The 15831-nt window shown below is 34.6% G+C and overlaps 2 protein-coding genes across 7 annotated transcripts; both read left to right on the forward strand.

The window, feature by feature from the left end:
- The first annotated feature begins 1441 nt into the window (after nt 1–1441).
- LOC18107070 (high mobility group B protein 15) lies at nt 1442–7057 on the forward strand. 6 transcript variants are annotated; one of them, XM_024588656.2, is made up of 7 exons: nt 1442–1460; nt 2883–3094; nt 3905–3983; nt 4851–5013; nt 5093–5212; nt 5784–6184; nt 6279–7057. In XM_024588656.2, exons 2-7 carry the CDS (start codon nt 2913–2915, stop codon nt 6735–6737), a joined length of 1404 nt encoding a protein of 467 aa, XP_024444424.1. In that variant the 5' UTR covers nt 1442–1460; nt 2883–2912; the 3' UTR covers nt 6738–7057. The 6 variants fall into 6 exon arrangements, with proteins under 6 accessions (XP_024444424.1, XP_024444421.1, XP_024444423.1 ...); XM_024588653.2 differs by lacking the exon at nt 1442–1460 and adding an exon at nt 1490–1656; XM_024588655.2 differs by lacking the exon at nt 1442–1460 and adding an exon at nt 1768–1981.
- Nucleotides 7058–8922: 1865 nt separating this feature from the next.
- Nucleotides 8923–10385, forward strand: LOC7461291 (uncharacterized). Its single transcript, XM_024588347.1, has 2 exons — nt 8923–9794; nt 9985–10385. The coding sequence occupies exons 1-2, from the start codon at nt 9450–9452 to the stop codon at nt 10210–10212; spliced, it is 573 nt and encodes a 190-aa protein (XP_024444115.1). The 5' UTR covers nt 8923–9449; the 3' UTR covers nt 10213–10385.
- Nucleotides 10386–15831: the final 5446 nt, after the last annotated feature.

A 15831-nucleotide genomic window follows, 5' to 3' on the forward strand; every position in this document is an offset into this window, starting at 1 on the left:
ATCACTTAATAATTTAATATAATGTTTTGTTCATCAACTTAATAACATATCTCTCTAGTATCATAGAGATTTATATTTATTATTTTTTTTAATTTTATTTTAAAACATTTAAATGATTAAAAATTGATTTTGATTTATTTTCTATATATTTTCTATACACTCTAGTTACAAATTTAATATGTTAAACCATGTCAATTCAATACATAGCCGTCTCAGTATTTTAAAAAGATATTATTCAATATACATTACCATATCAATATTTTAAAAACTTATTATTAATATATATTATATTTTAAGTTTATAATTAATTTCTTATTATAAAAAACACGACGATAATATTTATATATTATCTATTACATAAAAAAAAAAATCCCCTAACACAATAAAATACAATACAATGATCTATTACAACAACCTAGAAACACCTTCCTGAACCCTCGCCACAATTTACATGATCTAGGGACATAACTTGAGGAGCATCGGTGCAATTACTACCGTAACTAGAACCCTAAGAAGCCAACCTAACACCTTGCTACCATGACAAGAACAAGGCCTCTCTCTTACAGATACATCTGTTGATGTCTCCCTCCATAACCAATCACTTTCCTCTCTCTTACAACAGCATTTGCTGGGCGAGGTTGGTGGTGACGATAATAAGAATAGGAATTATATATACTTAAATAAGGAGATTAATGACTTGTTCTAAAGTGATTATGCACTCAATTACTATTGTCTCGCCACCCATTTCTCATCCCCTTCATGTTTTTTGATGGCCCTTATCCCTTTGTGCATTTGTACCTTTTATTTATTTTATTTTATTTTATTTTATTTTCTTGCCGTTTCAAAAGGGAAGTCAATAGGGCACGTTTTATTTTTGTCATCTCCTCCAATAAATAATTCAAGTTAAATTCTTCAAAAAAAAAAAAAAAAACTAATTTCATCTCGCCTCCATTACCATACTATCATTATTGGACCGTTTTAGAGTTGCGGGCCAACTTATTTTTCATTAAAATTTAATATTTTTTAGTATTTATTGATCGTAATAAATTTGAAAAGATAAAAAATATTATTTTGATAAATTTATAAACAAAAAAACACTTTAAACGCATCCAAACCGTGCTAGTAATGATAAACATGAGTTGCGGGGCAACTTATTTTTCATTAAAATTTGATATTTTTTATTATTTATTAATCGTAATGAATTTAAAAAATTAAAAAATATTATTTTAATAACTTTATAAACAAAAAAAACACTTTAAACACATCCAAACCGCGCTAGTAATAATAAACATGTTTAATTTGCACTTGATGTCTAACTATATTGTTGCCATAATTATTGAAACCCATTTTTAGCTCCTTTGATTTGGTCACCCACCGTATATCATTTTTTTATGACATGAAAACCGCACCAGCACCCTTGATTTTACACATGAAGGCTGGAAACCGTATAGGTATATGAGGTGGGTTTTTCATCTTCATCCATGCTTATCCCTATACAAGAATAATCAAGATAGAGAGAGAGATAAACATAGTTTATACAATGATAATCTCTCTTTTATCTTTGTTAATTAAATAGGGTTTAGTGTTAAAGGGCCTCCTCCTATTTTGTTATTTCATTTTGCATCTCCCTCTCTCTCCCTCTCTCTCTCACTGTAGGTAAGTCTTTTTCTTTTTTATTATTTTATTTCCTTAAAATCTCCTGTGCTTATACAATTTTAAAAATCTCTGCTATCTGCATCTGGGTTTCTATTCTTTTACTATATCAAACACAGTAGCCTAAGAACCATGAAAAGTAATTAAATACATTGTTAATTCACATTAAATTAAGCACCAAAACAAATAAAAAAACCCATTATTGTATTATTTCTATTTTATTTGTTTTATATAGGCATATTTCTGTCCTCCATTAAAGAAGAAATCAAGTGAGTTTTGGTCCTTGAATCTTGATTTTGAAATTCAAAGATGGGTCTTTTAAGCAAAGGTGGGATTTGTTCCTTCTTGGGCTTGCTTTCTTTGATTGATAGACAACTACCCCACAGAACCCCACCTTGGCTCTGTAACACTGTGTCAGATAACTGCAACAGATAACAAAAAGAAACTAGAGGATAGCATTACATGTACTAACATAATAAGATATGCATATATATATATATATATATTCATGTACATTCATTTATGCAAGCGACCAGACCAGCATATCTTTAGAATGTCAGGCAAGGAAATAGCTGCTGCTTGGGTAGCATTATAGGCCTGTACATCTGAGAAAAAGCTAAGACTTTTTGGTATCTGCGTGTATTTATTATTACTAGAGCCCATAGGGGTGTCACCTTTTTGGTCTCTGTGTAAGCGTTTTGAAAAGTCTGAAATCTGAGCTTTGAGCTTTGATGGTCTTTTTGTTACATCCATCATGGCCTTGACAGCTATCATAATGTACCTGTCACTTGCCTTGGGCTTTGTATTGCATCAACTGAGGTTGTTGTTCATGAACATCAAATTAAGTTTCTTATGATTCATTACTGTAGTATTGTTTTTTAAATTCTATTCTCAACTGCTATCTGCATGTTGATTTTAATGTTTAATAAATTCTGCTCTATTTTTTCCTTAAAAGGGTTTTCCAGCATCTCTCGAAACCATGGCCTTTCTTTAAAGTTTAACCTTTTGGATTTTGCACGGGATAAAGCTGTGCTTTTTGGCAATATCCTTGATGAGTTCCTTTTTATTCCTTCTTCTGCATGCTTTTACTTTCACCTGCAAGTTCTGTTTGTTTGTTGATCTCTTTGAACTCTTTCTTCTTTGTGCAGTCACTTTTCATAGTTAGATTTTTTACTTGAACTTGTCTCTTGTGAGGTGTGTGAATAGGACAATTTCTAATGGTTTTATAGGGAAGGACAAACTGATGTGGGGTTGCTGAAATGGAGTTGGCGATGGCATCGACTTCTTGTGCCAAGCAGAGTCCAACGCTTATGAAAGAACCAGTTATGAACTATGTTCAATATCCAGCACCTGGGGCCACATATGAGGATGTTATAGTTAGTCCTAAACTCTTTATGGAAACTTTGGAGAAGTTCCATGCTGCCATGGGAACCAAGTTCATGTAAGCTTCTTCGCATTGGTGTTTAGCATTATTTCAACTTATGGATTTTGCGTTTTGATGGTCTACCGTATGTAATTTTGGACGCCGTGTTTATGCTGCAGGATCAAATGTATGCGCTAGTACTCTTATCAACATTTCTTTTTCTCTGCTCTTTGTGTTCATGTTAGACGGTCCTGTTCCTATAATTTTATCAACAATAGTTTTCAAATAATGATATCAATGCTACCTGCAAATGTTATGCCAACTTCTCCATATTTGGCAGTAGTTTACGAGCTCTATCGCAAGTCACTTTTGTTAGCAACTGTACTCATAAACTCGTTTAATCTACACAGGTCAATCATTAGATTTTTTTTTCCATTATTGATTGTTAGTTGTAGATAATCTTAATATAGTGTTTGTTAAAAAGTTAGTTGGAAGGTCAAGGGAGAGGAGCTAATTGCACATTTAATTTCTAATGATCAGAAAAATGTTGTTAAAAGCTTTTCATTTTTGGTAGATTTTGGATATTTTTAAAGTTGCAAAGCAAAGGTAAACACAAAAGGTTTCCTGAATCTGGCCCAATGTTTTTAAACTGACTGCAAATAGTCGAAGCATGTACTCCTCTCTTAATTAACCCAGTAAGGAAAGTTTTTAAAAATGATTGTGTTTTCAACCCGAGAGTTTGTAAAGTTTCAAACTGTTGTTGCTTTAAATTAGAGTTTCCTGGTGAAGAACTGATTTATTATAGTAGTGCAGGGGAACACAAATTATAGCTTCTTAGACATGGATCTGTCCTTTCATTGCATTCCTAAATTTGAATTTCGATTGCAGGATCCCTATAATAGGGGGTAAGGAACTGAACTTGCATCGGCTTTTTGTGGAGGTAACATCTCGAGGTGGCATCGAGAAGGTAGCATTAAACTGCTTTTAGTTGTGTGGTTCTTTTTTCTTGAATAGTTTGTTCATAAATTGTGTAAATGGACTAGTTCGGGTTAAATTCTGGCATGCACTTCGTCATGCTTCCTGAATTGATGCATGGAAAGTTTCCTGAAAGACCATTTAACTGTCATGAAACTAAAATGCCTATTGCAGACATCATATAAAATCTTGCGGATAATTTATATAAAGCTTTGATGTGGATCATCTGCAATCTATATTCCTTAAGTTTCCAAACAACTAAAAGCTTATCTGTGCATGTATGTTTCTAAAAGATATCATTGCTTCATCTTCCTTTGGATACTTAAAAACTGCTTCCTGTTTCTCAAAAAAGGTTATTGCAGCTGCGATGTCAAAATGATATGTTTCCTGCACGTTGTGCTTGCATAATGTTTTTTCAAATAATGCCTTTAATTACCTGATTTTGCACAAGCCATTAGCTGGTAATATTGAATAATGAAGATGTTATATACTTGCCCATTTTAGCTGGATCTACTCTTGGTTCTTCAGTGACTTTGACATTGACTTCTGACTTTCTGCGAGATACAGCCCTTGATAAGGTGTAACTGGTGATGCATGGTTAGAGGGCTTATTCAACCCCCTCCCATTGAACTGAACTGAAACCCTGATTGTTGCAATGCAATTTGTGGCTGTTTCAAAACTTATGTCCAAAATGTTACTTTATGTCAAAGTGGAATCTAATTGCTTGTAGGAAGAAGGAAGTCTGGATTAAATTTACTTGAGGTTGAATAATGATCTCTAATGAAGAAAGAGTAAATTGTTTCTAAAACATCAGCTATGCAGTCGTGCAGTTACATTGATTTACATAATGGATTTGCAGATTATTAGAGAGAGAAGATGGAAAGAAGTGACTGGTGTTTTCAACTTTCCATCTACTGCCACAAATGCATCTTTTGTGCTGCGCAAGTACTATGGTTCCTTGCTTCAACATTATGAACAACTTTACTACTTCAAAGCACGGAGTTGGAGCCCTGCCTCTCCTGGTCAGTGCACTGAAGAAACCCCCTGTTTCAAAATTTGATTAGGGTTGTTTATATTTCAAAACCATACAATTTTTTGCAGTTCCTTTGCAGAGTTCATCGATATCACAATGTCCAGCTCAAGTGACTGTTCAGCCATCACCAGAATACCAAGCTGCTGCAGTCAAACAACAAACAGCAAACATTCCAGAGCTGTGTAGAGGTCTTTCTTCTGTCTTAAACCTGCTGCTCTGTCATTTTTCTCAAAGGTTTATCTAGGATTGGAATATTTTCTCACTTGTAATTTAATTGCTGATCTGCTGAAAAATTTGTCAATATATTGGATGCTATGTAGAAAAAATTGAATGTTCAATAGGCTTTGAAAATGGATGCTTTCTGAATATGTAGAATGCTTCACTATTATCATGGGTAATACTTTTTTTTTTAATTATTTCTGGTGGAAAATGATTCTGAAAATTTGGTTGATAAATCTGTTATTTTCTGTAAAAAAACAGAAAGAAAAAAAAAGAAGAAGATAAGGTTGCAGCAATGCATTAGATCTCTCCAGGTTTAGTTTCTTACAATTCCCTATGATTGTTTCTTTTTCCATGTCTTCTATGAAAATTTAACCAACGGTCCATGCTGTACTATAGATTTTGGTTCAGATGCATTTGCAATCTGATTTTGCGTGCTTGTTATTTTCTTTTACATGTACCTATTTCCGAGTGATATTTTCTGAAATGTAGCTGGTTGAATTTTGTAATTAAGTGCGGTTGTCTTTCTTACTCTTGTAGCAATGCCAGGATCATCTGCAAGCACTTCAGTGATAGGGGTAATTGATGGGAAATTCGAGAGTGGGTATCTTGTTACTGTGACGGTAGGTTCAGAGAAACTCAAAGGTGTTCTTTATCAGGCGCCGCAGAACCAATCATGGCAAGTGCCACAGCCTTGTAGTGTGCCTGCCAACAATAGTGTTAATACACAAGCTGTACCAGGTACACGCCGCCGGCGCCGCCGAAAGAAAAGTGAGATAAAAAGAAGGGACCCTGCTCATCCAAAACCTAATAGAAGTGGCTATAATTTCTTCTTTGCTGAGCAGCATGCAAGACTCAAACCACTTTACCCGGGGAAGGATAGAGAGATCAGTAGGATGATTGGTGAGCTATGGAACAAAATAAATGATTCCCAAAAAGCGGTAGGAAATTTTTACATCTTATGTATGATTCCATTTCCTTTGTTCCATTTCTCCTGATTAACCTTTTGTGTTCATTGATTTCTCTGCTGACCAGGTTTATCAGGATAAAGCTCTTAAAGATAAAGAAAGATACAAAATAGAAATGGAGGGTTATCGGGAGAGATTGAGAACGGGGAAAGTTATTAGTGATGCGGTTCCACTGCAGCAGTGGTTACCAGGTAAAGATACTGAGATGGTGGAAGTGAATGTTAGTACTGGAGAAACTGGAGGGGGCTCTCCTCAAAATGATAGTAGTTCTGGTGAAAGTGATTCTGAAGATAAAACTGCAGAGAAAGATTTGGACATGGAAGCATCTCCACTTGAGGGATTGGGTGCTGATTCTGGCGACATGGATGTGGAGACTTCAGCTGAGGTAACACCTTTTAAGCTACTATCTAAGAGGGAAGAAAATGTTAAAGATGAGGGGGTTGAAAAGCCTGGCAACCCAGCCACTGAAAACTCGGAGACTACTGTACAGACTCTGGAAGAAAACATACATGGTGGCAAACATTGACGTTCTCTACCATGAAGTAGGATTTACACTTTGATCATGTATGTTTACTTCTTTATGGTATAACTACATATGATAATTTTACCTTTTAGTTTTGTTAATTGTCCTAGAACTCGTTCCCTTTTGTTTTTCGAAGCCTGCTTGCTATGGAAGGTAGTGTTAGTCATGATGTAGGGCGGAGCAGGAACTTAATCTAACTTCTGACAGTTTTGTAGTCAGGAGAAATTTTGATGCATTTGTTGAACACTGCGGTTTCATGCAAACCTATGCTCTAATTGCATTTCCTGGATTAATATTTTATGAATGTATGATTCGTACTCTAATTATTCAGTGAAATGTGAGGAGGTGATGCTGAGTGGAAATAGTCAGATAATCTTAAGAAATATGGCTTCTAGTGGATTATGGCTGATCTCTTTCGTTAACTTTCGAAGCGTGTGTGATTTACATGCCTAATAAAAATGGCTCGCATCCCATCTTGACTGTGCTCATAAATGTGACAGTGAAGTGTTGCCTTCAGAGGTTATAGAGCTGATACATTTCCTACTGCACTCCATTCCAGAATCATGCATATCCCTTGACAGCTGTATTTCACTATTGACTGCAAATTTCCGCCTTGTAGCTTTAGCTTTGTTCAAGCTGGGAAGCATGCTTGGTAAGCTCTAGTTCATGTTCAATTTTATCCTACTTAATGCTATAACTCGAATAAATTTGTCGGTGGAAATATCGAGCATTGCTGTCAATTTTATCTAGTGGACCATCTTTTCCCATCTTGCCTTGAGTCAACTTCAGCTGCATTTGTAGCTCTGTTGCATTAAAGGATTGCATTTCCATCTCTAGGTAGAAGGGGCTGCCATTTTTGTCCAGTGGAACTCTTTTTGAGATTTTGTCCAATGGGAGGAGTTAAAACAGGGAGAAACAAAGTGTGTTCCAGGCAGCTAGCTAGGTCCCATCGCTTAAATGCCTGCTGCAAGAATCTGGACTGAATGTCACATTCCAAAACTACTGCAGTTGACAGAACAGGAACATAAATAAATCTGCACAGGGAAAAACTATGGCTTTAGTTACCATGTAATCTTTTTATACGACAGATGTTCATAATTTCATCCAAGCCTAGACGTAATCCAAGAGGTTCCATATCTTGATAAGATATTCCTCTTGTTTTTTTTTTCTTTTACTTATTATTACAGAAACTTGTATATTTTTTTATTTGTATATCTTAAATATATAATTATAAATTTATAAATAATTATTTCTATTTTTAGTTTTAATCTATTTTGAGAAAATATTTTTATAATGTTATTTTAGAACTGTATTTTTTATATATAATTATTAGATTATATGGCTTAAAATTTAGAAATCCAATAATATAAAAATCTCGAGTGGTCAAATATTTGCTCTTTTATAATTTGTACTTTGTAGGTTAAAACGGTGCAACTCTACTACCATCTTATCTTTCTTATTTAATTTCATTGGCTGGGAGCCATTAATATCTGCAGGTTGCTGTACTGGAAATCTATAGCAAGTTGTACTAATGATCTTCGACGTCTGATTCAAAGATAGCCCTTTTAGGGCAAGACATAAACTTGCTAATCTTGCATAGCAGTACTTTTTCCTTGTTTTGCCCCATGAAATGAAATGTGAACTTCTGTAACTCGGTGCTTTCTGCCACTGAGGACCACACATCATGGATGTACAATGGAGGAGGCAACTGGGCAGCGTACCTCTTCTGCTTGATGCATCAGCTATGATGTGGTTGATTAAGACTTGATAGAATAACGTACTTTTTTTCTTTTTCAAAAGATAGAGAAGAAACAGTAGACTTTTAGCTTAAAACAGATATTGTGAAGTCGTGACCTATAAAAAGCTTGAAGAACTGCCTATGGGCTATGGTATGTGTTCATTTTTGTGTTTATCCCTGTTTCCTAGTGTTGGCCAACTGTCTATTTGTTTATGTAGATGCTTACTAGTAACATACCGACATGTGATTTATCAAGTCCGCAGGCACTAGCAGCAATTGTCTCCTTAGTATTATGATAGCGTTTTGTTTTTGCCATCATGTTTTGAAATGATTATGTGTTTGGTAGGGTGATGTTTTTGCTGTTATAGTTTGAAAAAAACTATAATAAATATTGATAAATCAAACACCGCACTGCATGAATAAATATCAAGGGCTGATTGAAACTTGAAAATCACTTTGATTTGTTCTGTAAAACTTTTACAATCACTTTAATTTAAGCAAATTGATAGAAAATGTGGATTTTTGCTGACAGGATGCGACTTTTAAATCTGTACCAGCAAGAAAACCCCAACCTCAAAGATTTGTATCTGCAGCCTGCTCATCAAGGATTAGTGAGAAAATGGGAATTATCGAAGGAGATATATCATTCAAGTTTGAAATAATTTTGGACCTAATCTCAGAATGAATTTCATAGCTGCCCTAAGAAGTCTAAAAGGCACTTTCCTCCAAATATGTCCTCACTGCCACTACACTCAACTGCTATGTTCAAGTAAAAACAAGTTAGTCCAACCATGCTATCAAGGTCCATTAGCCCATAAGCTTTCACTTGCCGAACTTCTCTAGTCCCTGACTCGAAAATCTCCACCGTTTTCCAAGTTATAAAGACTCCATGCATTCGTCTGTCAAAGATCTTCTTATCTTTCACAGGCTCGGTTATTTTACCTGTCTCGCTCTCTTCCAACACTTTCCTTCTCAAAATGAAGAATTTTTCGTACCTGTCTTTTCCCCCTTCTACTTCGAAAACCAAACTATCACCTCCACTCCCTGCTATTCGAGGGAAACACAAACCTGTATCAGATAAAGCTGACGGCAGGAAAAATCCTGACTATGCACAGTGCAGGATTGAAAAGGAGCTAAAACGTGGATTAAAGGACCCTCCCATCAATTGCTCGTATGGACCTATTGGAGACAACATATTCCAATGGGAAGGAGCCATTATAGGGCCTTCTGATACACCATTCGAAGATGGCGTCTTCTTTCTTTCGATCGACTTTACTGCAGAATACCCTTTTGTCCCTCCCAGGATCAAGTTCAAAACTAAGGTATAGCCTCCTCATTTACTGCTCTATCAATCATGTCCATACGGCCTAATAGTATTAACCTGCTTTGATTGAGTAGTTCGCGTGTTGTGGCCAAAAAGGGCTCGTGGGAAGATTTTTAAATTCATACTTGAACATTTTAGAGTCGCAGAATTATGTACAAGGATTTGATACTCTTTACATGCCATGCCAGGTATTTCATCCAAACATCGGTCAAGATGGAACTATATGTGTGGACATTCTTGGATCCCAATGGACCCCTGCACTGACCATTGAGAATCTGTTGCTCTCCATTTGCTCATTGCTTCCAGACCCAAATCCTGAAGATCCAACAAGTCCTGTTTGCAAACTTTACAGGACTAACAGAGAGGCTTACAGCAAGAAAGCAAGAAAATGGACTAAGATGTATGCTATTGGCTGAACTAGTAATCATCTCCTTTAGTTTCGCTCATACATATTGATAATTTGTGCTGAAATGATGTAAATTCACTATGGTTCATTACGATATGCTTGACTGGCTCCTTTAGCCATGGTAATTTTATATTATTTTTAATGGATAAAGATGGTATAGATCCTTGTATGTCAACGAGAATATTTTATTTATATATATTCTACTATATTTTTAAAGATTGTTAATTCCGTTTCGGTAGGTGTTTTATTTTTTCAATTGAAATGAAATGTTTCAGTTTCAGAGTGTTTCAGCGTGCTGTTTTGGGGCTGTACTGTTCATATATATATATATATATATATTCAACAAACATAATTCAAATTCAAGATAAATTAATTATAAGTTATGCAATACAAACACAATGCCAAACAAATATAATTTTAAAATTTAAAATATTTCTAAATAGTCAATATTAAATAGATTTTTAACTTAAAGTAGTTCAACTTAAACAAAATATCAAAATATTATGAAAGTAAAATGTTTTAACACAAATATTTTAAATATAAAGTTAGGTCAATGTTATCAAGCCTAGTGGAATCTAAAGCATCTCTTATTTTGCTCAAATTCCTACAAAATATAAACATGAAAAACACATGAATATAAACTATATATATTAGTGATAAATCTAATTTTAAAAAATTAAATAGTAATAATAATTTTCAATATTATTATTAATATCATTGTTATTGAAAATAGTAATGAAAAATAACTTTTTATATTTGGGTGGTTTAATTAATTAAATTGAACAAGGTTCAATTTGATGTAACGACTTTTCAAGAACGGAACTGAACATGTGTAATGAAACCGGAACGTTCCAGGCGGAATTTAGCCGAAAAATCCGGAACGGACCGAGATTTAAAATGAGATGAAATTTGTTCCGTTTTTTTGAATTGGTATGGAATGTTTCGGTCATTCCGGGCGAAATGGAACGGAATTAACAACCTTGGTATTTTTTTTAGGTTTTCTGCTTCGACGTTATGTTATGCTATACTGAAATTTGATTTTTCTGTGATGGAACCTAAGGAAAATCAAGCAAAGAGGCATCCAGGCCACGGTGAAAGGATTTCAGTGAAACAATCATTGATCAAATGGTTAGTAGGTGGACTTAACTTTGGATGTTCTTGTATTACAGTGGTTATCAAGGGAGAATTGCCCACTGTGCCCCAAGAAACAATAAAAAAAAAAGAGTAAAACTTCTATGAAATAAGTATTAAAGTTCATACAAAAGGCAAGGGATATAATATAATGAGAAATGAGACATACAAGAATTTATGTGGTTTATCTAAATTTAGCTATGTTCACGGATAAGTATAGAAAGATTTTACTAAGTAATTTGGGAATTATAATCTCTCTCTACTAATACAAGAACAATTAGGAATCTCTCTATTAATAGAAGAAAATATCTCACATACTCTCTCACTGATTCCTCACAACTTTGTGGGATCACTTTCCTTCTTACTCTCTTCTTCTTTCTCTCTCGTGGTGCATCTTAAGGCTTGGATGCACTGCCTATTTATAGGCAGGCATCCATTGCTTTGTCTTGCAAAAGACACGAGGCATTAATTGGTGCTGCAAGTAGCATCGAATTGGTGCCTAACATTGTTGACTCAGGCAACACCAATTAATGCCCAGCTAACTTTTCATTCTCCCACTTGAAGACTTTGATGATTTAATCAAGACTTCACACTTGATCATTTATGATTCTTTTATCCTTGTTATACTTGTCATCTTCATGCTGCTTAGTTTCTACTAGGCATAAGAGGATGTACACTATATGGTACTTGTCAGTGTTGACTGGTTTGGTCAAAGCATATGCTAGGTTTTTCTTTGTGTGAATCTTCTGAAAATTCACACTTTCATTTTCCACCACTTCGTGAATAAAGTGATACTGAACATCTATGTGTTTTGTTTTTGAATGAAACGCTGGATTCCTTGCAATATGCAAGGCACTCTGACTATCACAATACAAAAGAATCTTCTTTTGTTTGTGCCCGAGCCCCTCCATAAGTTTCCTCATCCATGTTGCTTCTTTACAAGCTTGTGTAGCTGCCATGTACTCAGCTTCTGTTGTGGATAACGCTACAATAGTTTGAAGTTTAGAGACCCAACTCACAACTCCTCCTGTAATTGTGAACACATAGCCTACAGTGGATTTTCTTTTCTTAAGGTCACCAGCAAAATCTGAATCAACATAACCTCTGATAGTAGATTCTAATCCTCCATAACTAAATGTGGCATCTAAGGTACCCTTGATGTATCTCAAAATCCTCTTTACCAGGATTTGTCATGTATTGACTAACTGCTTCCACTGCTTGTGCAATGTCTGGTCTTGTACATATCATGACAAACATTAAACTTCTCACTACTGATGCATACGATACTCAAAATATCTCCATCCTTTCTGTTTCATTTCTAGGAGATATACATGAGGATAATTTGAAGTTAATAGGAAGTGGGGTGGAAATTGGCTTACAATCTTGCATGTTAAAGCGTCTGATTACTATTTAAAAGTGCATTCTCATTAAGGCTTTATATCATCATATTGCACTAAAGTATCATTAAATTCCCTAACTAAAGCATGTTTTATAATAACAAGTCTGATAATATAATATATCTTTAATTTATGGTAAATGTTTATTTTGAATGCAGGTATATCTCACAATTCAAAGGATTGATTGATGTGATTAACTATTGAAAGTGAAGAGACAAAAGGAGGACTAGGCTAAGAGAAGAGATGTGATTATACCTATTCTAACACCATTAGTAAAACCTTTTCACCTTGACATAATTAACTTAGCTAAACATAAAGTTAAATTAAACCAGCATCTCTTCTCTTAGCCTAGTCCTCTTTTTGTCTCTTCACTTTCAATAGTTAATCACATCAATCAATCATTTGAATTGTGAGATATACCTACATTCAAAATAAGCATTTACCATAAATTAAAGATATATTATATTATCAGACTTGTTATTATAAAACATGCTTTAGTTAGGGAATTTAATGATACTTTAATGCAATATGATGATATAAAGCCTTAATGAGAATGCACTTTTAAATACTAATCACACCCCCCAACCAGCTTATTACTAGTCCCTAGTAATCAAAGCATTAAAATAGAAAAATAATTTGCAAGTTCCACAAAGCAAGACATTCATCATTTAACTTCCATTAATCTATCCAAATAAACAAACTCTCATTAAATTTATATATCTGCTTCATACTTCTTAAACAAGATATTAATAAACCTTTTTTTATGTGCTCAATGTATGAAAACATAGATGATGGAGCTTTTATTGGAAGAAAACAATATTTTGTTCCAATGTTTTTCTAAGGTTAACATCATTGGGTTGGGATTATTATCTCTCTCTCTTTTTTTGGTATATATAACTTAAAACACAATGCATCCTTAACCCATATAGCGAGCTTTAGGCTAATGACTCCCAGACCAATTGGTCTTAGGGCATCAGGTGTTGAGACACCCCTACGAGCTTAGTAACTCGGGTTGTAGATACTGATACGTAGATAGTGCAATGTTTGATTCCCTTAAGCTTTCTCCTCAACCCATGTAACAAGCACTGGGCCAATAGCTCCCAAGTCAGTTGACTTTAGGATACTAGGTGTTAAAACACCCCTTCGGGCTTAATTGCTTAAGTCAAGGAGGCTACGAAACCAAACTTATCTACTTTTTTATTTATTCAATTTGTTTTTGTTTTTTTTTTACAAATTATATACTATCCATTTCCCTTAGTTGTTACCTTTAACAAAAGAACATGAATAATGTAATAATCTAATATACAACCCACAATCATATGTTAAAGTGTGTGTGTGTGAAAATGAAGGTTTAAGAATACTTGGTAAATGAGTATATGAGCAGAATCAAGTGATAACAATGCGAGAGTTTGTAAACCTGAATATTTCAAGAAGTATTATGATAAACCTTGTTAAGAATGTTTACTAAGATGCGTCTCAAAAGTCACTAAAGTTCCTCCTTTACTCTGTCATCCTAGTAACAACAGGTGTGCAAATGGCTGTAATAATAGAAAACACAGTTACTTAATAATTTTTTTTTAATATCAACTACTACCCTCTCCCCCCAACCAAAACGAGACATTGTCCTAAATGTTCTAAGGCAAAAAGATAGAGTATAGAAGACATCACCTGAAACAACAACTATTGACAAACCTGAAACACACTTAAACAAATATAAGAAAGAACAAAACATTAATATTATGCTATTAATAAAACCAAAAGACACAATTTTTCACAAACTAAGGCTCAAATCCAATCTAAGCTTTTTACGGCATTTCGTGATTGACCAATTAAGTTGACTCATAGAGGAATCAACTACAGGGATGAAAGATTGAAGTTCATCAATCAATTGTTCAGCAGTAACAGCAGAGATGAGGATTTTTCACGCTGAAAATGTTAAAAATTGTTCTTCCATAGCATGATCAAGAAAAGACAGTAAAGTATTATAAAAACCATTAACATTTAAAAAACCTATAGGTTTCTGGTGAATGTGCAGTTGAGCCCAAGAGGAAATATGAAATATCTATAATAAAGTTCCCAGACCACCTGGTAAAGCAATGAAGGCGTCAGCATGGTTAAACATTACAGACAGTCGTTCAGACATTGTGGAGACCTGTAGTTCCTCTTCGACTGTTTTTCCAATGATGTCCCCTTCGGCTAAAGCTTTGGGGACGACCCCCAAAACTTGACTGCCTCCTAAAAATGCAGCTATTGAAACACCCCCCATTAACCCAAGGCTGCTTACCCCATACACTAAATGAATCTTCTGCTCAGCTAGTACCCGACCAAGATAATTTGCTGATTCTATAAACTTTTTTTCTTTCCCAGGACTGGATCCACCAAAAACACAAATATTTTTATTTTAGGAACAGAGGAACCTGCCATTTCTACACACTTCTATATCTGTTGAATGAATGAGTTGAGTAGAAATGATGGGAAGGAAGAGAAGATTTTATAGATGAGAAATTGAAAATGCAATCATACCACCTATATGTAGGCTAGCTGGAGTCTCACTCTCTCTCTATCTTTTATTTTTTTGTTTTTTGTAAAACATGTGTATGTACAAGCAGTTGTGATTGTGGCTCACATCTTCCCTTGGTTTTACGTCCAAGAACGGCTTAAACGCCCTTTATGGGTCGGGGATAGGCTTTCCATCCAGTTTTCTTAAAAACTGACAAACAGGGTCTTTTTTAGTCAGATTCCCAAGACTAAGTCGATCATGTTCTTTATGAAAATGAGGCCATTAATCATGAATTACACGATGCACATCTCCACTAGGATGTGTCTCAAGAGTTAATAGAAGATTATCTAAAGATTCCTTACTCAGACCATCCTTAATGAATTGTATTTTATTTTCACGGTTTATAGATACCATTCCTAAAGAACGACATTTTGCATTACAAGTCCATCTGGCACATCGGTGACAAACTTTCAGTCGTTTTGCACGACGTTTCTTTGCAAAAGTACTTTTACCTGTCCCAGAAATGTATGAAATAAAAGTATTGGAAGACTCACCTGATAATCGGACCTTTGCTTCAATCATCCAGCGAATATCTTCAGGA

The sequence above is a fragment of the Populus trichocarpa genome, chromosome 17, assembly GCF_000002775.5.
Source record: "Populus trichocarpa isolate Nisqually-1 chromosome 17, P.trichocarpa_v4.1, whole genome shotgun sequence".
NCBI classification, from domain to species: domain Eukaryota; kingdom Viridiplantae; phylum Streptophyta; class Magnoliopsida; order Malpighiales; family Salicaceae; genus Populus; species Populus trichocarpa.